Source organism: Humulus lupulus, chromosome 1 (assembly GCF_963169125.1).
Source record: "Humulus lupulus chromosome 1, drHumLupu1.1, whole genome shotgun sequence".
NCBI lineage: Eukaryota > Viridiplantae > Streptophyta > Magnoliopsida > Rosales > Cannabaceae > Humulus > Humulus lupulus.
Genome location: NC_084793.1, coordinates 22,739,440 through 22,767,367, shown reverse-complemented (window position 1 = coordinate 22,767,367; position 27,928 = coordinate 22,739,440). Strand labels below are relative to the sequence as shown.

Below are 27,928 nucleotides of genomic sequence, written 5' to 3'. Positions count from 1 at the left end.
TAGCATCATCAAATGAACTTGATTTTCAAATAACAAAAAGTAAGAACATTCAACATTGTATTAACAATCCACAATTTAGTTTAAAACATTCAACACTTTCATCAACAACAAAATGTTCTTTAAGCATTCAAGGAGTCTTAAATATTCAACATAGTTAAAAGTTACCACTTTCAACACAAAGAAATAAACAACAGTTGCAATGACTGTACAGTTGCAGGGAGATGGTCCAGTGGTCAGTAATGACTGTACAGTTGCAAGGAATGGGTAGTAATCCCAGACACATTAGAAATATTAGCCACGTCCTCGATAGATTCCATGTCTATCATGCTACCAAAACGTGAACTGAGACAACAAAACTCCACTGTCGAGAAAAGCAACACAATTAAAAGCCTTATTGTTATGTTAACCTCTGTAGTTGATGGCCTGAAGTCACATAGTACCCGTAGGCCAGAACCTGATGTTTTCAACAAATGTATGCAAACAGATAAGTTGAGGCTTTTACATGCAGATCTCAAAAGAATCAGAAAGTAACATGTCCCAAATGACCCCAAACATAACACAGTACACAGGAAAAGAACAATATTTACCACACTCGACTCTCCAATTACCCACTCACAGCAGTTTCTTGAGCATGAAATGAGCTGCCAATGCTCATTAAAGCAAAATACACTGCCTAGAGCATAAAGAAAAAAAATATCAATAGAAAGAACAAGGTAAACCAAAAAATTTATAGAAAAATCAAACAAGCCTATCAAGAAAAGAAACTCTTGGCAAATTTTTTAATAATCAAAACACAACAAATTGAAGATTCCCATTTGTGCCAATTCCAAAGTGTAAAAAATAGTTAACAGACCTTAAAGCCAATGTACAGTAAAACATATTTCAACAGAAAAAATGCATGGGGACCATATGGTCAAATGTCCATTCAACATTCATAAAGGACTAGTCCATATCATGTCTGAACTAGAGAAAATGGTTCAGTAAGACTAAAAATGTGACCAAACCAAGTTCAATACCATAAATTGCATAGAAATATCAGGATTTTGAAAGATTGGTACTGCACTTGACACTTAAAAACAAAGGAATCATTGTTTTCCCCCTTGGAATAGGAACCATCCAATTTTTATTCCCTCTAAAGAACCATTTGAATAGCAAGAATCACAAGCTGTTATACTGTTGTTTTCAGGTTTCAACATTCCAAGATAGATAAATCTTACCAAGAACAGATGGCCCAAATTTGACTGTATCCTAGGATAATCTGTATGCTTGATGCTACTATCAAAGCACCTTGGACTGCTCTCAAAGAAAAGAGGATGAGCAAAATTAGTATGAGGAAACATTAAAGGATCCGCTCACAAGCTATATTAATTTCTTGCTTAAAAAGAAATATTGGTCTTTTATGAAAAATGAGCTCACATCAGTACCACCCATGTAAGGAACAAGGAAAGAAGGGATCATCACTGTAGTTCCAAGGGCCAAAATGTAGTGCTGAAAAGCCATAAATACTGCCTCCCCTGTTTTTCCAAATGAAACAAATAACACATTAAAATAAGAAATAGAAGAAAAATAACATAAAGAATCAATAAATGAAGAAATGAACATACCCCAAGGGCAGTGCTCAAAATCAGTCCCTCATTGTCTACTCAAGTGATTGTGGTGAGAAAATTGAACTAGAACCAATACACAAACACTTGGCAAACATACCAGCGAGCAACAGATGTATAGCATGATCAAGTGCTAAGTCTTTCGCATTATTTTGTCTAACAGCCACTTCTATATTTTTAACCATCACTAGAGTTTTTCTCTCTGTTCAATTGACTACTTATTTATTTATTTTGGTCCTAAAATGTGATTGATCTGAATGGTTGTTGATACATAGAACTGACTGAAACATTATAATAAAATTAACTATAAAACAGTGCAGTAAAGGTTTCAACCGTCTAAATAATATGTTTAAGAATAAAAAAAATGCAATAAATGTTCTTGAGTAGCCATCTTGGCTCTTGGATAAAAGCATAAACAAGAGAGGGACTACATAGAGGTTAAACAAAGATTAGAAACATACACTAGTATATATATATATGTATGTATGTGTATGTGTTGTATTCAATCATGGAAGAGTGTAGAGATTTAGGAAATAGGTAAAAGTTTGTAGAGTAACCATGTACACCTAAAATCAGACCTATCAAGAAAGAAAGAAAAAGACCATGGATTCCTCACCTCTTGAACTAATCCTTGAGCTTTAATATATGCTTCAAGTACAGCCCATCAACACTTGCTCAAACCAAAAGCCTAATGGCTATAGAATGTTTTGTTAAGAAGTCTATTTACACTTATAGATGTTATGATAGTATTGACCAAGACTTAAAAAGTTCCAACAAAATGAGGCAATGAAAAGAAAAACCATTAAGGAAACACAAATTCATTATAGAAGTAACAAGAGCAACCCATTAAATGTAACAAATGTATTATTAGAGAGCCGTCAGATCTCATAGCTATATCAGATCATTAACAATATTAACCACAGATTATTTTCAAAGCCCATTTACATCTTCACCCACCTCGTAAGAGATAGAGAGAGTAGTAGTAGTAGTAAAGAAGGAGTGAAAGAGAGATAGATAGATAGATATGATGGTGGTGGTGGCGATAATGAGGCGGCAAAGATGTAAAGGGCAATTATGAAAAACCAAGGAGAATTTGTTTCCAACAATGAGTTTTTCCATCACAGGACAGAAACATTATTATACATGATATAATCATCACTAGAAGTCAATTGAAAAGATCAGTGAACAATACAATGCAAAAATAAACACGAAAATGAAGTGAAAGTTCCTCCCTTTAAGTGGGTAGGTTCATATAAAGCTTTCTAGGTTGCATGTCCATCAATTAACGCAGCAAAAAAACTACTTATAAACATTTTCCATCATCTATTAAAGAACCCATTGACATACCAATTGATGGCTTATGTATGATGGACAAGTTTTGTTCTATAGTTTCATATAAATATTTATATATATTTAGAATATATTTTTTTATAATTATCATTATTATTCTAGTTATAAGATATCGTTTTTGAAAGCTAGTACCTAACTACGTATGTAGCAATTAAAAATCAAAACCAATAATTGAATGGGCTGTCATAATTTTAATTAAAACTTACTAATATTAAAAGTAAAAAATTACCCATTTGGCCACCATAGTTAACTATATAAATTTATATTATTGAGTGGCTTATATTCATTATTACCTGAATTGAGTGACAAAGGGGTGTAGAAAGATGGAAGCTTCCAATCTAGCCAAGTCAATCCCAGGGCATAGCCTCTGGTCACCTCCAAATGGGGTGAAGTTACAATTGCTAGTGTCATCACACCAATGATAATGTTCCCTAACCTTAGTGTTTCTGTGATGACCTGTAATTTGAAAAAAAAAAGAAAAGAAAAAGAAATCAAGTAAATTAGAAAAGTTATAGCTAATTTTCTTTCTTTCTTTCTGAGCTGTTGTTTTCTTCTTGTTTGTCATTTTCACTGGTAAAAAGAAATATTACCGTTTGTGTAAATGGTAAAGATAAGTAGTCACTCCAACACAGTGGCTCCCTAAGCTGATCTTTGAGTCTTTTTAACTTTATGTTCTCCTCCTGAGATAAGATAAGATAAGATAAATAAATCTATTGATTATATTAATATAACCTAAGCAAGTGCATAATACCTAGTTATTGAAACTAAGTCTTTTTTTTACTTCATTTTCTATATAAGAATCTTGTACTATAGATGTCATCCTCACGAGAATAACTGCTATAGGCTAATAGGTATAAATATTTATATATTGTGGACAAAACCTATGGCTGGCTACCTTATATTATTATATAGCATTTGCATTGTCACCTATTTCCAATGAGAAGGCACAAATGAGAAGGAAACCACTTTAGAAACAAAAAACTATACAGTAAAAGTGGTAAAAAAAAATGGACTCGAAAGTCACAAATTTCCAAAAAAAAGAGCCAGTAGTATTAGAAAAAAGCTAGCTGTCTAAACAGGATTAATGCAGCTTAATCAAATCAAGTCATTTTTTATTAAAAGAGCACTAAAGGAAAGGATGATGATGATCATGAAATGAAGTTGGCATCTTTTCTAATACAATGATAATAATAGTCTAAGTAGAATGATTATAATAATTTGATTTTGTTGACGCCGTTTTTCGTCAACAGTGAAAGGAGAGCACGTAAACAATAACTGATAATGGCCAATTAAAATATGACAATACAAACACACGATTTTTACGTGGTTCAACAGTTAAATCTGCCTAGTCCACGAGTCTCTATTAATAAACTAAAGATTATCTCTGAAAATTCTTCAAGGATGAATTCTTCAGAGTTTTCTCTCAAGGTTCAGAATTTCCCTCCATTACAATGGTGCATGACCTCTCTATTTATAGAGAAGGCTGCAGAATACTATCCCACATATTTTGGGTAGTTACTCTTTTTGTGTAAATAAAATAAATGGCTTTAAATGCCTATAATCAGATATAAAAGGAAACGTCCCCTGAAGACCAGGGGGCGTATAACTAACCAAATAATATCCCATGATATTATGGGATTTACAAAAATAAATGCAGACTGCGTCTCTTGTGGATAACACTTGTGGATATTCAAAGTCATAATCATGTCTCTCTAAGGCCTTAGTCCCTCAGATTCGAGCTAATGACATCTCCGGAGGTCACATGTCTTTCGAGATCGTATGCGCGTCAGGCCCGGAACCCCCGTCCAAGGTCATTCCTGAAGATAGATGCGTCTCGGAAGCTACCTTTCAAGATCGTAAATATTTCGAGGTCACCACAATCGAGGTCATCTCAGTTTTGCAGGCTCGATATTTAATCCTGGAGCATACTTCAAACTGTACGAGTTCATTCGCTGCGAATCCAGCTTTCGAGGTCACATTTAACATGGCTCGAAAACTGGGTACAACATCTTGCCCCCTCAAAAGTATTTGTTCGAATCCTAAGAGAAGGAAACTTTTGAACTACTTTCCTCGGGAACCATACCGTCATACACTCTTTGAAAATGGACACGCGTCAGCCAGGTATTGCTCATTTTTGGTACTTGAGTACCTTGGAAACATGCCCACGATCATCCGTTTGCCACCTTTTCGGCGCCATCTTGTCATTGATCCCCATCCGTTGGATCTAGCAAGGATTTCATTCAATGCCCCGGATTAATCCCCCTTTTTCCATCTATATATACGAGACCCCACTCATCATCTTCTTTTTTATTTTCGTTCACCAGAAGCAAGAAAAGAAGAAAAAACGAAACCAGAGACCTTCCTATAAAGTTTCTATCCTGTGCATGTTTTCTCAGCCAAAGAAACAAAGAAACCCTGGTTTCTTCGAGTCCGAGAGTTCTTATTTTCAACCTCTCCTTCAATCGACGATCTCTCTGCAATCGCCATTATTGTGTAAGTATGCAATCTTTGTTTTTCATTTTGTTAGTTTTTGTTCATGTTGTTCTTCCTGTGTCTGTGTATGTACTAGTTTACATCCTTAGCATAATATGATAGGAGATTTCTATCTGATAGGCTCTTGTGCTTTTTTAGACTCCCAACACAGAATTTACATCACTGGTTCATATCCAGTTTTGATGTTTGAACAAGATTCCTTTTTTCTGGGTTTTAAAATTTTAAGAGAGGTTTCTAGTACACCAAGATTTCGGGTAAAAAACATTGGCCTTGACAAATGCACGAAACCCAAGGCTGCCCTTTCTGGTTATCCGCCACTCTTTTTTCCCTTGATCTTCGGGATTTTCAAAAAATTATCCACTCTCCTTCCCTTTTCGTGGAACGCACACCCTGACTCTCTAATAAGGGTCTTAATATATTGCTTGTTTTGTTCCTACACTCCGAGCTCGTCTTTTCGAACTCGTAATTCTTGCATGCATGGCCCTCACCATTTTTTCTTTCTTGCTAGATGTCACAGAATCTGGAAAGACGGTGGGGGTCGTTGCTGGCAATCCCTTACAAGCCTAAAACCCCGAGCCCAGAATCGCTGTTCGCTCGGAATCAACGCCGAATTCGGGAGTACGAGCTTGCACACGAGCAGGAGGATATTTGAGCTCATTACCGCCGCCAGATAGACGAGGTCATAGAGGGGAAAAGGAGAATTCTTCGGGAGGCCCTCTATCCGGAATCCAATTCAGGACCTAGGTCGATTCCCCTCGACCCTGCACTAAAGGTCACTGTCGCGTATAATCCAGGAGAACTTCAATTTTCACTGATGGGGGAACCTTCTTCCTCGCAGCCGAGGAGAGAAATGTTTGAGGTCGAGCACTATTGGAGCTCGGTTACCACAACTAGTCAGATAACTGAAATCCTGGCTTTCCACGGCCTCAGCCTGTCAGGCTCCTTGAAGTGTCGAGCTCCGGCCGACCATGAACGAAGCTGTTTCGCCCCTGGGGGCCATGACGCCAGGTTGAAGTACGCGGCGTGGAGCCAGGAACAAATGAGGGCGGGAGCACTATTGCCCTTGAAGTCTTTTTTCAAGGACTTCACGAATTTCGTTGGGTTGGCCCCGTTCCAACTAAACACCAATTCTTACAGGGTGTTGTCTGCCCTGAGGTCCTTCTACCACGAGATGGGGTGGAAAGGACCTTCGCCTCAGGAGATTTTGTATCTCTTTTGTCTGAAAAGTAACCCCTCCCGAGCTCGGGGAGGGGATGGTTTTTATTATCTTTCGAGATATCCCAAAGAGAAGAAGGTCTTTGAAGATCTTCCCAATCATCCGCCTGATTTCAAAAAGGCCTTCTTCTGGACAGACGGTCTGTCCCCATCTCGACACTACTCGTTCAGGCGGATTCGTAAGTTTTCTCGTTATTTTTATTTCTGTGCTCGAAATTTTAGCTCTTAAATCCACACTTAGCTGAAATGTGTCTTGCCCTTCAGCCAATTTTTAGCGTCCCACTCCTGACGATACAATGAAGGGGCACAGAGAGACCCTGCTCCAACTCCCCCATGGAAGGAGGTCTCTCCTGTACCTTTTACATGAGGATAGGCTCCGAAAATGCGGACTTTTGGGAGAGGTCCAGTCCACCTTTGACTGGTCCAATAAAAAATATGAACACTGGGAGCAGGTGCCCCTGCCCACAGGCGCCCTTCCTCCGAGGAGAGAAACGAGGCCGCCACTTCCAGTTCGCCTAAGGAGTCCGCTGTCGGGGATGAGGCTAATGATGAAGCCTCGAGCTCAGATTCGGATGAAGGTAAAGCCCTCCCTACCTCGAGAATGTGGTCCCCCACCTTACTAAAACATAAGCCCAATAGGTTAGTCTCATGCCCACAGGATAGATACCACTTCTACATATGCAGTTGGGTAGATGACTGTGTCAATAGGTTTGATAGTGGGCTCGGGAAATACGACACAATGTATACCACGGACGAGGTGTGGAACGGGATAGCTGTTCAGTACAGGACCAACGATTATAGGGACCTTTCGAGGTTATCACCCACATATAGGAAAGGTACTCCCCCCGCCTCCTCTGAAGACGGGGAAATTTCATGGTCCCCAAGCTCGAGCTCGGGGGAGAGTTCCAGTTAGGTTTCCTCTATCATCACTTTATATGTCTGTGATACTGAAACAACTTATATGCTTCTCTTTTGCTGACTCACACTGTGTTGTGATTTGTGTAGGCAAGATGGACTCCGACCTCGACAACATCATCGAAAGTCGTTGCGCCAAGAGGAGCAAGCGTCCCAGAGCGGGGTCGCTGAAGACTGACCGGCCGAGCAAGGGCCCCAAGAGGTCCAAGAAAACCCCTCCCCCTGCTCCACCGGTTTCGAACTCCATCGCTGCGGCGACTCCCCAGGTCGGCGCTTCCACAGCGGCGCCGTCCTCGCAGGTCGTCGCCCCTGCAGTGGCGCCGACTTCGCTGGTCGTTCCTCCATTATGGTTGAGCCCCAACCTCCTGTCGTGGTTCAGTCATCCTTAGGTCCGCCTTCTATAAAGCCTTCTGCTTCTCGGGCTCAGAAGCTATCAGTTTCCACCCACATGGATGCATATGTGGTCGACAATGCCGCTGGGTCTCATGGGTCTACGCTGGTCTCGGATGTTATGTCCCGGATCGGCCAGAGCTTCGGCAGTCTCGAAGCTCCCCAATGGCAATGCTTGAATGATACCCAAGACTGTACTGTCCTCTATGAGAAAAGTATCGAGCTCACTGCCTCAGTAAGTATCCTTCTACAGTCCTTCTTCTTGGGTATAATCACACAGACTTGGTGTTAATGATGACTTTTTTCTTTTTCAGTCTCTTACCTTTACCGCCCAGCTCAATTATAAGTTGAACAATGAGATTCATTCAAGCAAGTCTCATGCTCAAGAGGCGAAGGATCTCCACCTCAAAGCGAGCGATGATCTGAAGGCAGCGAATGCGAAGCTCGAGGCAGGAGCTAAGGAACGTGAGGACATGGCCACCGAGCTCGGGAAGCTGAAAACTGAGCTCGAGGAGCATAAGAGGGAGATCACCCAGCTCCAGGAGACCAACAAGAAGCTTGAAGAGGAAAAGGCTGCCACCTTTGATATCATGGAGGATGAAAAAGCTCGTCTCCTTGCTGAGTACAAAGAGAAGAAGGATCAAGCGATTGACTCGGCCATGTACCGAATGTGGGCCAACAATGAGGATCTGGACACCAGCTTCTTAGGTCCTCACGAGGCGACCCTTCTTGACAGGTGGAATGCTCGGCTCGAGAAGGAAGAAGCTGCTCGGGAGGCCATTTCGGAGGGAGCCCAGGAGGACAGCCATGGTATTCGTCCTGAGGAATCCGGTGCTGCTGATGCTGAGAAGGCCAAGGAGACTCCTCTTCCTTAAATCTGATCTTGGGGAAACCATCTATTGGGGCTGCGTCCCCTTATTTTTGTAATTATTTTAATTTATGCCCACGGGGCTGATACAATTTCTTTAAATATTACTTATATATGCTTTACATTTCTTGGCTCGAAATATTTTGCACATTTTTTATGGATGAAACATTTATGTTTATTTATTCATACAAACATATTGTGGATTTAGGTTCGAAGCTCAATGCATTCATGCACAGTTTGTTCAAATTATCCGCTTCCGACCTCGTTATTTTTCAAATTCGGATATTACTTTAACCATGAACCCAAAAGTACTTATATGGTATGTAATGTGAATGATTTGGTTATGTCTTTTTTGCTTAGTCACTTTTCCTCATCCTCATTCTTTGCTCCAAGGTTAAGAGTTCGAAACTATTTTTCTTTAAGACATTTCAGCCTCGTTCTCGATTTATCTCGAAGTAGGTTTAGGTTCCTACTTATCATCGATTAGTTTTTTGGTTGGTTTGTTCCAAACCTATTAAGTTTGCACATCTGGTTAACTCCAAACGTTTTCAGTTTTTGATAAATCGGTTATGTCCGAACTATCTAAGCTCGTGTATCTGGTTATATCCAAATACTTTATTTTTGATAATTCGGTTATGTCCGAAATATCTAAGCTCGCGCATCTGGTTATATCCAAATACTTTGTATATTTTTTATTTTTTAAGTTGTGCATATATACCAATGATGCCCCCTTAATATCCTATGAGTGTGACCATAGGTTATTAAATTAAGAGAGATTGCAAAAATAAAAAATAAAAATAAAAAGAGATAACATATTGAACGAAATAGATCTTTTATTTGATGGAATTCAAAAGCAAACAGACTAATACAGATAGAAAATTATGGTTACAGGCAACACTTTTCCTACACTACTGATAGTAAGGTCTAAGGTGTTCGCCATTCCATGCTCGCAGTACCAGGCTCCTGTCCAATCTCGCAAGTTTGTACACACCAGGAAGGATGATTGAATCTATCTGGTACGGTCCTTCCCAGTTCGGCCCGAGCACGCCAGCTGCTGGGTCTCGAGTTGCCAAGAATACGCGTCTCAACACCAGGTAGTTCGTTGCTGGTAAGCAGCGTTTCTTAGCTGAGCCTCTTCTCTTTTTTCTTCAATCAAGTCTAAGGTTTCTTCGAGCTGAGTGTGGTTTGAACTTTGATTGTAAATCTGAGTTTGGATCGTTGGGATTTCCACCTCAATGGGCAACATTGCCTCGCAGATGTATGCTAGAGAGAACGGGGTATGCCCTGTTGATGTTCGAGCTGTGGTCCTGTATCCCCAAAGGACTTGGGGCAATTCTTCGGGCCATCATCCCTTTGCTTCCTCCAACTTTTTCTTCAGAGAACTCTTGAGGGTTTTGTTTACAGCTTCGACCTGGCCATTCGCCTGAGGGTGAGCTACCGATGAAAAACTTTTTATTATACCGTTATTTTCACAAAAGTTGGTGAACAAGTCGCAATCGAACTGGGTTCCATTGTCGGATATGATCTTCCTCGGCACTCCGTATCGGAACACGATGCTCTTTACAGTGAAATCAAGGATCTTCTTTGAGGTTATAGTTGCCAATGGTTCAGCCTCCATCCATTTTGTGAAGTAATCCACGGCGACTACAGCATATTTTACTCCGCCTTTGCCAGTCGGGAGAGAGCCTATGAGGTCGATGCCCCATACCGCGAAAGGCCATGGGGATGTCAACATGGTCAGCTCGGATGGTGGGGCTCGGGGTATCGTGGCAAATCCCTGGCATTTGTCGCATTTCTTCACATACTCGAAAGAATATGTTTTAATGGTTGGCCAGAAATATCCCTGGCGTATGATCTTCTTGGACAGGCTATTCCCCCCGATGTGATCTCCGCAAAACCCTTCATGAATTTCTTCAATGATTTTCTTAGCTTCGGGAGGGGTTACGCACCTAAGTAACGGCATGGAATACCCCCTTCGATATAGCCTTCCATCCAAAATTGTGTAACGGGGAAGTTGATACATCAACTTTCGAGCTTGGTTCTGATCTTTTGGAAGAACTCCGTTTTCGAGATAATCAACTATTGGGGTCATCCAGGTTGGCTCTGTTTCGATCATATACACATCTTCCTCTTCTGGCTCGTTAATGCTTGGTGCCGAAAGGTGTTCTATGGGTACAACGTTTAGTTCTTCATTTTCGGTGGATGTGGCGAGTCGAGCTAAGGCATCTAAATTCGAGTTATGCTCGCGGGGAACCTGTTCGATTCTATAGAATTCGAAACACTCTAACGCAGATTTTGCCTTCGTCAAATAAGCTGCCATTCTCGAGCCGCGAGCCTGGTATTCTCCCAAGATTTGATTAACCACTAGCTGGGAGTCACTGTAGCAATGTATAGCTTTAGCTTTGAGCTCGTTAGCTATATGAAGTCCCGCGAGTAAAGCCTCGTATTCGGCCTCATTATTTGATGCTTTGAAGCCAAATCTTAGGGAAGAATGAAATCTGCTTCCTGCGGGGGTAACCAAAATGACCCCTGCCCCTGCTCCATTTTCATTTGACGAGCCGTCGACGTAAAGCTTCCACAGCTCGTGGGCCGTGGTTATTACCTCGTCGTCGGCTATACCAGTATATTCCACTATAAAGTCCGCCAAGGCCTGTGCCTTAATGGTCGTTCTCAGGTGGTAGGTGATCTCGAACTTTCCGAGCTCAACAGCCCATTTAAATAGTTGACCTGAAGCTTCTGGTTTAGACAGGACTTGCCTAAGTGGTTGATCAGTCAGCACATGGATGGGATGTGCCTGAAAGTAAGGGTGGAGCTTATGGGATGAATGAATTAGACTGAGCGCGAGTTTCTCCATCAATGGATAATGTGACTCTGCTCCCAGTAATCTTTTACTGATGTAGTAAACGGGTCTTTGCACCCTCTCTTCTTCTCGAATGAGCACTGCGCTTATCGCGTGTTCGGTGGTTGAAAGGTATAGGTACAATACTTCTCCCGTTTCAGGTTTTGACAGGATGGGTGGTTCCGCTAGGTGCTTTTTGAGCTCCTGAAAGACCAGCTCGCATTCCTCTGTCCATTCAAACTTCTTACCTCCTCTCAGTAAGTTAAAAAATGTAAGACCACGATCCGTAGATTTCGAGATGAATCTGCTTAGGGCTGCCATCCTGCGAGTCAGACTTTGGACATCTTTGTGCCTTCGAGGTGAGGGCATGTCAATCAGGGCCTTGATCTTGTCGGGGTTAGCCTCGATTCCACGAGAGTTCACAATAAAGCCTAGAAATTTTCCTGAAGATACCCCGAAAGTGCACCTCTGAGGATTTAGCTTCATGTTGTATTTCCTGAGCACGCCAAAGCACTCTTCGAGGTCATCAACATGGTTCTTGTTGAGTTGAGATTTACAAGCATGTCATCAACATAAGCCTCCATGTTGTTCCCTATTTGTTCTGAAAACATCATGTTTACGAGCCGCTGGTATGTGGCTCCAGCATTCTTGAGCCCGAATGGCATGACATTATAGCTGTATAGCCCTTTATCCGTGACAAAGCTCATATGTTCTTGGTCGGGGGCATGCATGGCAATCTGGTTATATCCAGAATATGCATCCATGAACGACATCAGGCCGTGCCCCGCCGTGGCATCCATGAGCTGGTCAATCCTTGGTAACGGAAAACAGTCTTCTGGGCAAGCTTTGTTGAGATCTGACTAGTCAATACAGGTTCTCCACGTCCCATTGGGCTTTGGGACCAACTCGGATTGGCTACCCAGTCAGGGTAAAAGGCATCCCTAATGAATCGGTTGGCCTTTAACCTGTCGACCTCCTCCTTTAGCGCCTTCTTTCTGTCTTCGTCCAGCTGTCTTCACTTTTGTTGCTTCGGAGGAAAGCTTTTGTCTATGTTTAGTGTGTGGCTTGCTACATTCGAGCTTATCCCCACCATGTCTGAGTGTGATCACGCGAAGACATCCAGGTTTTTCTTTAAAAAACAAATTAATTGCTATTTTGCCTCGTCTTGGAGGTGTTTTTCGACCTTCACCTTCTTCGAGGGATCAGCTTCCTCGAGCTGAATTTCTTCGAGCTCCTCTAAGGGTTCGAGGTCAACCTTCTCCTCAATCCTCGGATCAATCTCCTCGTCAATTTTTAAGATTGATCCGTCTTTGTTTTGTATAATAACGAGTGCTTGAGCGCTCGTTTGTTTCTTTCCCCTCAAGGAGATGCTATAGCATTCCCTCCCTGCCAATTGGTCTCCTTTTAATGTCCCGACTCCGCTAGGGGTCGGGAACTTAAGGGCCAGATGCCTTACTGATGAAACTGCCCCCAACCCGACCAGGGCGGGTCTCCCGAGCAGTACATTGTAGGCAGATGGTAAGTCTACTACCACGAACTCCATTATCTTGGTCAACGAGACTGGATAGTCTCCCAAGGTCACGGGGAGCTCAATGGATCCCATACAGGCAGTTCCTTCTCCTGAAAAGCCGTATAAAGTAGTTGCACATGCTTTCAGGTCGCGAAGGGAGAGTCCCATCTTCTCGAGGGTTGCTTTATAAAGGATGTTGATTGAGCTCCCATTATCTATGAGAATTCGGTGGACCCTTTTATTGGCCAGCTGAAGAGTAATGACCAGCGGATCATGATGAGGGAACTAAACATGGGAGGCGTCTTCCTCGGTGAAGGTTATTGCTTGTGTTTCAATCCTCTGGCTTTTTGGTGCCCTAGGTTCGGGTTCATAAGGAGACCCGTCCCCTGTCTTTAACTCGTTAACATATCTCTTTTGGGCATTCCTGCCTCCTCCTGCGAGGTGAGGCCCTCTCGAGATGGTTATTACATCCTCTCCATCTATCGGCGGGGGCCTGTCCTCTTCCCGAGCTCGGGAGTTATTGTTTTGTGTCGTCGGAGGCGCGGCTACTCTCTGGCTCGCAGCCGTCTGACCAGTACTCTGGTTTTTGACATATTGCCGGAAGTAACCTCTCGAGATCAACCCCTCGATCTCGTCCTTCAATTGTCGACATTCATCTGTTGTATGCCCGGTGTCTCTGTGGAACCGGCAATATTTACTGGAATCCCTCTTGGATTTTTTATTTCTCATCGGGTCCGGACGCCTAAAGGGGACCTGGTTTTCATTAGCCAGGTATATGTTCTCCCGAGACTCATTGAGCTCGGTGTATACTCTATACACGGAGAAATACCTCTCCCCTTTCTTTTTCTTTCCTCCCTCAGCTTCGGGGTTACTTCCTTCATTCTTTTTTCTCTTGGAGGGGTTCTCCATGGCAGGCTTTGGAGATGCTGGGTCTGCCGAGGTTGAGGCAGAGTTGATGTTTATCGTTGTAGTTTCGGACTGGGGAGCCGCTTTGAGCGTCGACCTCTCTTCCTCTACTTTGACAAACCTCTGCGCTCGTCTATTAAAATCGGTTATTGACCTTACCGGTTTCCCTTGCATGTCGTCCCAAAAGGCACTTCCCGGTAATACACCAGCTCGGATAGCCATTAGGTGCCCACTGTCATCTACGTCCTGAGCTCGGGCTACTTCCAGATTAAATCTTGTTAGGTAACGTTTTAGTGTTTCGCCCGGTTGTTGTCGGACGTTAGTTAAGGTGGATGCTTCTGGTCTGACCCCCATCATTGCTCTGAACTGCTTCTTAAAGTCTTTAGACAATTGCTCCCATGAGGTTATTGAGTGTCTCTTATATTTTTCGAACCAACTTTTGGCAGGTCCTGCCAATGATGTTGGAAACAACATGCACCAGAGCTCGTAACCCACGTTATTGGCTCTCATGATAGTGTTGAACATGTTCAGGTGACTACACGGGTTGGTTTTTCCTTCAAACGTTGGGACGTGAGGGATCCAAAACCCTTGAGGAAATTGAGTGTTAGAAATATGGGGAGCAAACATCTCGAGCTCCTCGTCAGAGTCCTCATATCGACCATTTCCTCGTTCATTCTTTAAAAGCCTAAAGGCTCTTTCGAGCTGATCGATTCTTTCTTGGACTGGGTGAGTAGGAGGTACTGTCTGGAATTGATTGTCATTGATCGTGATTCCAGGCTCGCACCTCCGCGAGGGATCTCTACGCCTATTCAAGCGATCCCTCAGGTCCGAATTTTTTTGATCTCCATTACCCCGACTCTGGTTCAGATGATTTCGTAGGTCGGGACGATTCTTGCGGCTTCCAGTTTTATTATGACCTCGGTCATGTTTACTGACGGACCTGGTATCTCCGGACTCATCACTGGTGAAACTCATTGCTCAGTTATTTCGTGATGGATTCTTCCCACGTCGCCTCGTCTCCGCCGTGCGAGACCGAGACGTTTGACTTTTCTCAGATGGAGCGCCTCTCCGCTCCTGGAAAGTCTCCCTGTTTTCTTGTCTTTCCCCCACACGACCTTCATCTTGACCTCAAATGGGTTAAGCGTTCCTGCGGGAGGGCGAAGGATATCTTATGGGTGACGGAGGGAACCGTATAGGCAACGGTGGCTGCCACCCTTGTCGCGGCCTAGAGGGTCCAGAATTTTCCCGAGATGGGTCAGTCGCATTCGGTACGCTCCCAGGTACCTGAGTCCGAGCCTCTGCATGTGTTCGGTTATTCTCAGCTTCCGCAGGCACTTCCACTGGAGGGTTAACCGGGGCCCGAGCCCGAGTACTCCTCTGGGGCCTAGGTGGAGCGGATGGCTCTGCTGGTGCCGGAGGTTGAGTCGGCCTCCTTGTGGCAGCATCCTTTTGTGGACGCCGACGGGGCCTCCGGGGAGGAACATGCACGTCCCTTGGAGGAGGGACTTGGTTTTCGCGCGGAGGCGGGGGCTGAGCCACCTGCGCCTCTGCGGCTATCCTTGTCAACTCCTCATTCCATTTGTTGGCCTCTGCCAGCAGCTGCTTCAGTTGCCGGTTTTCAAGTTCCACAATAGGAACGTACCACTCCGGATTGTAGTACATATCCTCATCCCTTGGTGGAGGAGGTGGTCCCCGGGAATCAGAGGACCCACTTCTCTCTTCAACATCCCGGATCTCCATTGGTTGTTTTCCAGGACGTCTTGGGTAATTTTCCTCAGGTGTGTTCTGATTGTTTGTGGCCATGATTTTCTTAGGGATGAATGCTTAAGTCTCTCAATGAAAGCACCAAACTGTTGACGCCGTTTTTCGTCAACAGTGAAAGGAGAGAACGTAAACAATAACTGATAATGGCCAATTAAAATATGACAATACAAACACACGATTTTTACGTGGTTCAGCAGTTAAATCTGCCTAGTCCACGAGTCTCTGTTATTAAACTTAAGATTATCTCTGAAAATTCTTCAAGGATGAATTCTTCAAGGATGAATTCTTCAGAGTTTTCTCTCAAGGTTCAGAATTTCCCTCCATTACAATGGTGCATGACCTCTCTATTTATAGAGAAGGCTGCAAAATACTATCCCACATATTTTGGGTAGTTACTCTTTTTGTGTAAATAAAATAAATGGCTTTAAATGCCTATAATCAGATATAAAATGAAACGTCCCCTGAAGACCAGGGGGCGTATAACTAACCAAATAATATCCCATGATATTATGGTATTTACAACAATAAATGCAGACTGCGTCTCTTGTGGATAACACTTGTGGATATTCAAAGTCATAATCATGTCTCTCTAAGGCCTTAGTCCCTCAGATTTCTCATCAGCTTTCAAGCTAATGACATCTCCCGAGGTCACATGTCTTTCGAGATCATATGCGCGTCAGGCCCGGAACCCCCGTCCGAGGTCATTCATGAAGATAGATGCGTCTCGAAAGCTACCTTTCGAGATCGTAAATATTTCGAGGTCACCACAATCGAGGTAGTCTCAGTTTTGCAGGCTCGATATTTAATCCTGGAGCATACTTCAAACTGTACGAGTTCATTCGCTGCAAATCCAGCTTTCGAGGTCACATTTTACATGGCTCGAAAACTGGGTACAACAGATTTCTATAGCAATCCAATAAAGAGAGACAACAACTAAGTGGTTCATACCAGTAACTGTTGTAGGGCAGCAGGACAATCTGAGAGATATTTCACTGGAAGAGTCAAAAGAACAAGAACTGAATCCTCTCCTGGGATCATCATATCTATATTGTTACCAGCTATTAGATCATCTGTTAATTGACCACTTGTGTCATTTAGAAGAACATCTATTGCATCTCTTGGAGCCTCTTTGGTGATCATCTCACTACTACTTTTCCTGGCTTCTAAAATTTTCTATACTTGCTTCACCATTTTTTTCTTTGCCTGAAAAGAGAAGAGGAAAAATATTTTGTACCAACATAATTAGTAATCATGAAATAAGGCAAGATGTGAGTAGTAATAGATTAATAATAACTAAATTACCTGTGATGATCTGTGAAGCCTAGTTCTAGGAATGTTTATTGGTAATGACATGAGGCCTGCAATGAATTCTTGAAATTGTTTTCTTAGAGACTCCATTTCCTCACCAGGATCCAAATTAATCACTGCTTTAACTAGTACTTGAAATGCAATCTGAGAGAGAGACCAAAAGGGGGTTTAGTCTTATAATTGTGAATTTTTTTTTACAGACAATTATTCAAACAAACTTATTCTGAACCCCATAATAACTGGTTCACCTTTTCTATTTAGCAAATCATTTTCAAATCTAAGTAGAAGCCAGAGATGGGGTATTTGAAAAATCAATAATTATTACTTTCACTGTTTCACAGACAAATTCTTTATCCCCCCAAACAAATAAATATTTATAAATATAAATAAAGCACCCCCTAAAAATATCTTAACCACACAAAAAAGCCCAAAGGTTTAAACTTTAAAGATAGAAGGCATCTTTTGTTTTTTGTTGTGTCTACTTCAAACTCTTCCCAAAAAAACTAAACTCACATGAACCAAGTAATAGTCTTTATTTTTTATTTTTCCTTTCTAAACTTCAAATATTGCTTTCTCTGAAATAAGATAGAGGTCGTGAACAGTTATAACTGCAAACCTTCCATGCTCTCCAGGTCGGATACAGAGCATCACATCTTTGTCTGCAAGAACTGCACTTACAGGGATCACTCCACCACCCAAGGCTTTTCCTAATATCTGGAAAGAACAAAAAAGAATAAATATAAACTTTCATTTAGTGAATGAACTTTGGCGACACTCTAATACATATAAATATCAGTAGAGTGTGAAAAAGAAAGTGATGACTTCAGAGCATGGTGCTCCTCAGTTGTTCCCAAAAGAAAACTTCAGAGCATTTGGATTTTCTTTATTTAAGAACTGTTTTCTTTATATAATAAAATTTTCACTATCTTTAGAACTAGAAGACTTGTATCTAGACTTTATAACCTCCAAATATGATACACCAGAAAATGCCACAAGTACAAGTACAACAAAATCGAAAGTTAATAGCATACTTCAAAAATGCAATTAAAAATAAGTATTTATAAAAGCCTCAAGAACTTGGCTTATAGCATGTTTTATTTTAAAGGAAATGAATTGATATGATATCAAATTATATATTTACCTGTGAATATTCCAACACACACTGCTGAAGACAAGGAAAATCTGTATGTTGCAAACCACAAGACAATTGGCAGTTCACCGGTGACCACCAAAGCAACTACGGAAGCCATAGCCCAGCCAATATAAACAGATGATGCACACAGAGAGCTAAAGCCTTTCTGCTCACCAGTCAACCCTTTGCCCATCCAATCATCTAAGGGCTTTGCTGAGACAATTCCACCAAGAGCAAATACAGAGATAGTGAACAACACCATACACACAAAAAGAACAATACCCTGACAGAGACTAAAATGCATTTACCATTACAAGAAAAGTTGGATACCAAACACAAAGTTGATTGAAAAACAAAAGAAAAGAGAACACTTTATAAAGAAGTAAACACTTTTTTTGGCTTTGCATATACACATGCTTAAAACTAGCTAGCTCTTGCTCAACTTTCTCTCTTTCATTATATTTATATACATATATGCATAATTATGAGAATAGAATTGAAGAGAATTTAAATAGCTACAAGTTTTACAATACAAGACTACCATTCAAGTATCAACATAAAAATTAATAAAATAAATAATCATCAATATTAGCATACAAAAAAAACTAAAAATATATTGATCAACATCGTATTTAAACCTCAATTCTTCAAAACCCAAAACCAAGAGCAACTAGAAGCAAATTTAATGTTGTTTCCTTTTCTACACTTAAAATATCTTTATCCTTTTTGTCACAAAACATTAAAAGGAATAATCGTAATCTTTGAAAGTATAACTATATGCATTCAAATTAAAAGAATAATTACAGCCAAAATCTATCAACCTTAACAAAACACAAACTTGAATATCAAATCCACAATTGAAACTACATCGAATGCACCAAGCATATCTAATGATTAATGAACATAGCATTTCAACATAAGAGATCCTCTCCCTTTTATGTATTAATAATTTTCAACACTATAATTTTCTCCCTCTCTCTCCCATTTCCCTGCCTTTCTTCTCCCTCTCATCCTCTCTCTCAAATCTTTTTTTTTCTCTCCCTCTCTCCCTCTCTCTCTATCCCCATTCCTCTCTTCTTCTCCATCTCCCTCACCATTTCTTCTTCTTCATCTCCCTCACCATTTATTCTTCTCCTCCACCGACGACCACGCCACCTGCCGCCGCAACGACCCTGCGCCTCCACCACCATGCCACCACGCGTCCACCACCACGCCGCCGATCTAGGGCCACCACCACCACCACGCGACACCGATCAAAGGTAAGTATACATATACGTATATATTTAGTTTATATATACATATATATATTTTAGTTTATATATATTTTATTATTATTTATATATATATTAGTTTATATATAATTTTTATTATTTATATATATGTATAATACAGTAAGATTAGATATATATTAGTTTTTTTTCTTATTTGTATATTTTTAATAACTATTATATATATATATTTGCTTTGGTGTGTAGAAATTGAAGGAGAGAAATAGAACATTGAAGGAGAATAAGAAAATTGCATCAAGGTATGTTTTTTATTTGATTCTGTTATTTTAATTAGTTTAATTAAGTTGATTAAAAATATATTTATATTTGAAATGTTTGAAATATTAGAATTATTAATGTTAATATGTGTTTAGGTTTAAGTAATATTAGTGTTATTAATATTTATTTAGAAAAAAATAAATTGTGAATGTTTATTAATATGTGTTTAGAAAAATGTATTGTGAATGTGTGTAGAAAATAATATGTGTTTACTATTTTTAATATATTTGGAGAAAAATATATTGTGAATATGTGTAGAAAAATGTATAATATATTGTCAATGTTCTGAGAATTTTCTGAATGTCAATTGCAGGCTTTTAAATTTTTGGGATAGCTTAAAATATAGTTGTTATGCTGCAGAAATTTTGGTAGAGTTACGGGAATTAAATAATACAAAAAACTTTGAATAATTTGAATTAACAAAAAAAAATAATTTAATTTAATATTACCATGTTTAATATTTTTAAAATAAATTAAAAAAAAATTATAAGTAATGTAATTTAGTATTAACAAATTTAATAATTTTAAAAATTAGATAAATAATTTAATTGAATATTAACAAATTTAATAATTACAAAAAAAATTATGTCTTTTAATAAATAATTTTAAAAAATTAAAAAAATTATAATTTCATTTAATATTAACAAATTTATTAATTTAAAAATAAATTAAAATTTAGATAAATAATTTAAAAATAAAACAAAAATTTAGATAAATAATATTAACAAATTTAATCATTTAAAAATAAATTAAATTTCTAGATAAATAATTTAAAAATAAGTTTGATAGTTAATAAAATAACTAATTATGAAATAATTACCTATCATTAATTTTAATTATATTTAATTAAAATAGAAATTAATAATAAAATAAGACCTTGTAAAACATCATATATAGGATATGATGGTTATTATCTCATATTAATAATTGTTATTATTTCTAATAACAAAAAGTCATAGACATGCGTCTAGTGGATTCCTTGGGGATAGTAATCCGAATCAATGTATTCATCTAATATTCTCATTTTTTCAAAATGTTTCTTCAAACATTTTGAAAAAACGAGTAGTAGTAGATATCTGCTTACTATCTCCAAGGGATCCTCTAGGTCGAGATACGGTAAGGGAATAATAAATAAACAAATTTAATAATTTATATGCAAATTAAAAAATTAGAGGAATAATTTAAAAATATATCATTAATTAATTGAGATGAAAAAATAAGTTTGATAATTAAAAAAAAAACTAATCAATTAATTTTTTTATGGTATCATAAGATTTTATAAGACATCATAAAACAACTAGTGTTAAAAAATATTTCATTTTTTGTTGCTTTTTTTTGGTGATCAAATTTTATCACCAAAGATAGGATAGAAATTTTATATATTATCACCTAGTGATAATGTTTTCTTAATTATTTTTAATCACGAATAGCCTTAGACCCGTTCGGAGAGGCTGAGTCAGTAAGAACTCTTAAATATGCTTCTCCGAATTATCCAGGACGCTATGTGACCGCATGGATAGTTTGTCAGTTATTTACAAGTTCGAAATTTATTGCGCGCTCCGTAAAGAATAGGGCAAAATCAGAAGAAACAGAAGTGTTCTACAACGCATGATACAAAATCAACGGCAGCCATCCGTTACGAAAAAGTATGTGAAAGTTAAAATATTATCAAAATTATGTTCTTTTAAATTATATGTTCTCTAACATTTGGGTTATATTTTTTAGGCGAACCCGGACCTTATTGAGTCATGGAAGGAATATCACATATGGTACCTCCATACATGTATGGAGCAACATCTTGTCCGTGGCTGATTCCACTGTCGTCGCAACAATCGTATCCCTACATGTATGGAGCTGAATCGTCCACATCACCTCCCCAATATCCTTGGCCGATGCCGCCACTGCAGCAACTGCAACAACCACAACCGCAATAAGAAGACAATAGGGAGGACGAGGCAGCTGATTTAAATACTAGGTTTATTTTATTATTAATTATTGTTAAATTATATTAACAATATGAGTATTTGTTATCTTAATGTATTAAGAATATGGATAATTTTTATCTTAATAAACTAATTTGAATTTTTAATATAATATTTTTATTTTTAATATATTTATTTTCAATTATTTAAATTTTAATTAATAATTTAGATTAATAATTAATTAAAATTTTATTTAATTATTTAATTTTATTATTTTTTATAAATAAAATAGTTTTAGGGGCGACTATTGGAATATCAGGGGCGACACATCGACAAAAGCTATGGAAAATAGTCAAATATCAGGGGCGACATTCCAACTTTTAGGGGCGACATGTCGCCCCTGATATTTGAATATTAGGGGCGACTATTGGTATATTAGGGGCGACATATCGACAAAAGTGATGGAAAATATTCAAACTTTTGGGGCGACAAAATCCAACTTTTAGGGACGACTGCGTCGCCCCTGATATTTGAATATTAGGGGCGACCCATTGAGTCGTCCCTAATGTACCCCATTAGTCGCATTTTACCAAGGGCGACATATCAGGGGCGACTTTTAGGGTTATTAGGGGAGACATGCGTCGCCCCTAAAACCCATTTTTGTTGTAGTAAAAGATAGAGGAGAGTGATTTGGGCAAGATAGAGGAGAACACGAGAGAGAAGTAGAAAAAAAATAAAGATATATTTTTAGTTTCCCTCTAAATAAATTCACTCACCCGCCAACACTGTAACTCATTTTATATCCCATTCACGTGTTGCCCAATTTAATACACTACCATAATACTTTTTTATTAGTATTATATTCATGTGTTATGGAAATGGGTATTTGGTGTAGTGTATGTAGTTTACTAAATATGTAAGTAATTTTTTAGCAGGGTTGTCAATTGAGTGGTGACTTTGTTTTTCATTTCGGGTGAATTGAAGAGTAATATTGAAGGTTAGAATTTTTATTTTATTTATATTACTACAAGATTTATGTATAAAGATAAGGTTAATTAAATCATGCATATTGGATTTTGTGAAATTTATGTTTGAAAATCAGTGAAGTAGACTCTAGGAAATTTGCGTGTTGTAATGATATAAGGATGGATTCATTTATGCTTGATTATTGTGTTTATTTGTGTTGCTTTTATAGGAAATTATGAAAGTGCGGTATGCTATAGAAACAGAGGATACTCTGCCAAATTTTTTAAAAATTTTATAAGACTAGAACCTAATAATGATGGATTCATCTATTTGTTTGTCTTGATTTTATAGGTAATTATGAAATTACGGTATGCTATTGTAGTGGACAAAATTTGTTTACAAATTAAAGCCCAGTCAGCTAGACTAATTCACAAGGCCCAAACCAATGCAAATGGGCTCACACATATTGGATAAACCATCCAACGGGCCAGCTGGTACCTAGACCCAAGTCTAGATGCATTCAGTCAGCCAGGGACATTGAAGCAGTCAAGGTATATACGCTCTTTTTCCCAGAAAGATCGGAGAAGAATCACTAAGAACGAGTCAGACGAGCAGATAGGAAGGAGGAGAATGGAATGAATAGAAGGACAATAAATAAGAACCTCGAGGGTTGAGAAAGGGACATCTGATAACCAGTTTACTCTACTTTACTCTCTTACTGAAACGAAGCACCACTCTCTCCAAGCGATCCAGTCAAGCAAGTTGAATCAGTCAGCCTGGTCTGACCCGATCGTTGGATTCCGCCGTCATCTCTGTCGTCACTCTGACCATCTTACTACTCATCCATCCATCATTATATCATTATTTTCATTATAGTTTTGTTACTTTCAAATAGCTTTTGTTACAACCCAACTAACTTGAGCGTCGGAGTCCCTTTGGCTGACACCCCACCGGTGCTCCCAATTGAACTCTCATCTCTCTCTTTGTTCTTGATAGGTTGCTGGTGCCCGTCTAATCAATTGTAGGAAATCACATCTACAGCTATAGAAACAGAGGAAACTTTGCCGAATTTTTTTAAAATTTTATAAGATTAGAAGTTAATAATGATAGATTCATCTATACTTGACTATTGTGTTTGTTTGTATTGATTTTATAGGTAATTATGAAATTACGGTATGCTGTAGAAACAGAGGAAACTCTGCCGATATTTTTTTTTAATTTTATAAGACTAGAACCTAATAATATGCCTAAAGTTATTGTGCATAGAGTATAACTGTTTACATGATTGAATTGTTTTTTAAACTTATATAAGTTTTTTCTAACTTATTAGGAATTTAATATTGTTATTACTATGGATAAATCATTGATGCTTGAGAGGAGAGAAACACCACAATTTCAAGATGGATTCAACAATTTTTTAGAGTTTTGCCTAAAGAATTGTAGTGATCCACAAAGAATTCGTTTTCCTTGTATCGATTGTGGTAATGGAGTAAAGGAAAATATTACCATGATAAAGGATCATGTATTTTGTTGGGGATTTTATATAAGTTATACTAGATGGTATTGGCATGGAGAATTATTAAATGACGTCCCATATCCATTAGGTAGGCGAGGTGTAGATAATTTTTAGAGTTGATTTTGATGATCATCCTATAGAATTGCTTGATGAAGCACAATAAGAGTTTGTTCATAATCCAGATTAATTCGATAGTGTGGTTAAAGATGCAGATAGACAATTGTCCAATGGTTGTAATAAACTAAGATTGCCAACAACGGTTAAATTTTATAACATAAAAGCAGAAAATGGAGTTAGTGATAAGTGTTTTAGTCAATTTTTACCTGCTTTCAAGGAGATTTTGCCGCTAGAAAATTATTTTTTGGAGTCTACATATGAAGTAAAGAAAACAATAAGTTTGATAGGGTTGAAGTATGAGAAGATTCATGCATGTATGAATGATTGTGTTTTATATCATAAGGAGTATGCAGACATGGACACTTGACCAAAATGTGGTTTACCACGGTACAAACCTAACAAAAGTAAGGAGATTAGGAAACTTATTTCTCAGAAAGTGCTATAATACTTACCTTTGATTTCGCGGATGAAGCGATTATATCGAAGTGCAGAACACTCTAAGAACTTAATATGGCATGAGACTGGACAAGTGAAAGATGGTAAACTCTGACATCCTGCAGATTCACAGGCTTAGAAGAAAGTAAATTATTTCAATCCAAAATTCAAAAATGAACCAAGACATCTTCGTCTCGATTTAGCTGCTGATGGAGTTAGCTTCTGATGGAGTAAGCCCGCATAGATCTCTGAGTAGTAGGCATAGTTCATGGTCTGTCTTCATAGTTATGTACAATCTTCCTCCTTGGATGGTCATGAAAACGAAGTTTATGATGCTTTCATTAATGATTTCAGGCCCAAAACAATGATATCGATGTTTATTTAGAACCATTAATTGATGATTTGATAGAGTTGTATGAAAATGGTGGTTGAGACATATGATGGTTTTAAAAAATAAGTATTTAATTTGAAATTGGTGTTGTTATGGACTGTTAATGATTTTCCAGCATATGGTAACCTATCAGGGTTGAGCACAAAAGGTTGCCAAACTTGTCCAACTTGTTGCACCAATACAAGGGTCCGTCAATTATCAAATGGACACAAAATGTTTTATATGGGTCATAGACAATATTTGCATTTAAGTCATCCTGACAAAAATAAAGAAAAAAGCATTTGACGGTACTGTGGAACAAGACCTTGCTCCTTTTCCATTGTCAGATGAGCAAATTCTTAAGGAAGTAGAAAAAATTGACTTTAGGTATGGGAAGAAGAATAAAAACAAAAAATTCAATGGATGTATTAAAAGAAAATCACTTTTCTTTCAACTTCCTTACTATAAAGATTTACTCGTTAGACATTGCTTGGATGTCATGCACGTAGAAAAAAATGTGTGTGAAAGTATAATTGGTACATTACTTGATATCCCAAGTAAAACCAAAAATGATTTGTCTAGTCATTTAGATCTTGTTGAGATGGGTATAAGACACTGCTTGACACCTGAAGAAAAAGGTAAACGCACATATTTGTCTCCTGCTTGTTTTACATTGTCTAAAGAAAAGAAGAAAGCCGTATGTAAATCATTAGCAGAGATGAAAGTGCCTGATGGTTATTCATCGAATGTTTGAAACTTGGTGTCTATGCAAGATTTTAAGTTAATTGGAATGAAATCACATGATTATCATATATTAATGCAAAAATTACTTCCAATTGCTATTTGGTCAGTTTTACCAAAAAGAGTTCAAGATAGTGTGACAAGTATGTGCATCTTCTTTAATCAATTATGCGGAAAATAATTGGAAATGAAGAAGTTGAATGCATTGCATGATGAAATAGTTGAAACTTTATGCAAGCTTGAAAAATATTTTTCACCATCTTTTTTTGACATCATGATACATTTTATGGTCCATTTAGTATGAGAAGCTAAGTTGTGTGGGAAAGTTTGGGCGAGATGGATGTATCCATTTGAAAGGAATATGAAGGTGTTGAAAGGATATGTATGCAATCCCCATCGCCCTAAATCTTGTATGGTTGAGTGTTATTTAGCAGAAGAAACTGTGGAATTTTGTTCAAAGTACATGGTTGGAGTCGACACAATCAAAATTAGCAAACCACCAAATAAATCGGATGGAGTTGATAGAGGATTACGAGGGAAAGGAACAGTAGTGACCATATCTCATGCAGAATTAGATCAAGCTAATTTAGTTGTGTTGGAAAACAATCTTGAGGTTCAACCATTATAACGTAAGTTATAAATTTTATAAACATTATGCTCATTTTTATGTATAATTGAAATTTTAATGTTGTACTTTGTATTTGCAGGGAGCACATGGAGTTATTACAATCAATGATTCCAAACAAAGTTAAAAATAAACATAAACGGATTATAGATCAGCGTCATAAAACATTTGGTCGATGGTTGAAAAATACCATTCTAGCAAGGTTGGAGAAGAAAACCATGCAGTGTTGACAAAGTTAAATTGCATATCATTTGGAGCAAGTGTTCATGTAATAAAGCACCATGCTTACATTGCTGGAGGAAAAAGATTTCACACAAAGTCAAGAGATGATGCTCGAATGGTTCAAAATTGGAGTAAGTATTGTTGTAGAAGCAATGCATTTCGCTAGTGCAAAAGACAATAATCCAATAACTGATACTATGACATATTATGGGGTTGTTGAAGAAATATGGGAGCTTGAATATTCCTTGTTTCAAATTCCCCTTCTCAGATGTTCTTGGGTGGACAACAATGTTGGGGTTAGAACTGATGAACTTGGATTCACTTTGGTTGATTTAAGTAAGAAAGGTCACAAGAATGATCCTTTCATCATGGCTACCCAAGCGAAACAAGTGTTCTACATAACTAATCTTGTTGTTGATAAATGGTCAGTTCTTTTACGAACCTCGGAGAGGCAGTTTAAAGAAGATGAAAATGACGAAGAAAATGATGATTTTTTTCATCATAATTTTATTGTTGGACAACCAATACATGAGCAAGTTGAGCAAATCCATAATTTTAATGAAGATGATGATGATGATGGGGAATACATTAGAAATAATATTAGAGACAGAATATGGGTAGATTGTGAATTGACCAAAAAAATAAAAAAGAAAAGAAAATGTGTCCAGTGAGTAATGTATTAACTTTTATGTGAAATATGTATTTATTTATATCATAATTGTAACGTTAATTCTTGTTTATGTGCATATCGAAAATTCTGAAGAGGAGAATACACCAAATAGGCGATGCCCAACAAAGAAGAACAATATAAATAATAAAAAAGCTAAGGGAATAAGGAGAAATATTAAGTTTAATGATAAGGGTCAACCTATAGGGAAAGCATATGGCGAGATGCAATCGTACCTTGGAGTTAAAACTAGGAGAACAATCTCTCTCAATTATAAGGATTGGAGACAAGTCCCACAAGAATTCAAGAATAAAATATGGGAGGATGTATATGTAAGAAAATATTTTATTTATTTTAATATATTGATCATTTTCATGAATTACTTTGTATTTCATTAATCATTTTCTTTCTATTTCAGGGTGGCTTTACACATTCTAGAAAGTTGGAAACCATAATTAATTAAATGGGCGGGAAGAATGATGAGAAACTTTAAGAGCAACATCACT

General features: G+C 38.3%; 2 protein-coding genes across 2 annotated transcripts; both read right to left on the bottom strand.

Moving 5' to 3' along the window:
- Positions 1-322: 322 nt before the first annotated feature.
- On the bottom strand, positions 323-16,994 carry LOC133797795 (3-epi-6-deoxocathasterone 23-monooxygenase CYP90D1-like). Its single transcript, XM_062235884.1, has 6 exons — positions 16,803-16,994; positions 3,545-3,634; positions 3,248-3,410; positions 1,417-1,514; positions 617-673; positions 323-361 (listed from the first exon to the last, which is right to left on the bottom strand). The coding sequence occupies exons 1-6, from the start codon at positions 16,992-16,994 to the stop codon at positions 323-325; spliced, it is 639 nt and encodes a 212-aa protein (XP_062091868.1).
- A 33-nt stretch (positions 16,995-17,027) lies between these two features.
- Positions 17,028-18,562, bottom strand: LOC133797721 (uncharacterized). The gene is made up of 5 exons (XM_062235771.1): positions 18,304-18,562; positions 17,733-17,876; positions 17,411-17,415; positions 17,157-17,306; positions 17,028-17,057 (listed from the first exon to the last, which is right to left on the bottom strand). The coding sequence occupies exons 1-5, from the start codon at positions 18,554-18,556 to the stop codon at positions 17,028-17,030; spliced, it is 582 nt and encodes a 193-aa protein (XP_062091755.1). The 5' UTR covers positions 18,557-18,562.
- Between the last annotated feature and the right edge of the window lie 9,366 nt (positions 18,563-27,928).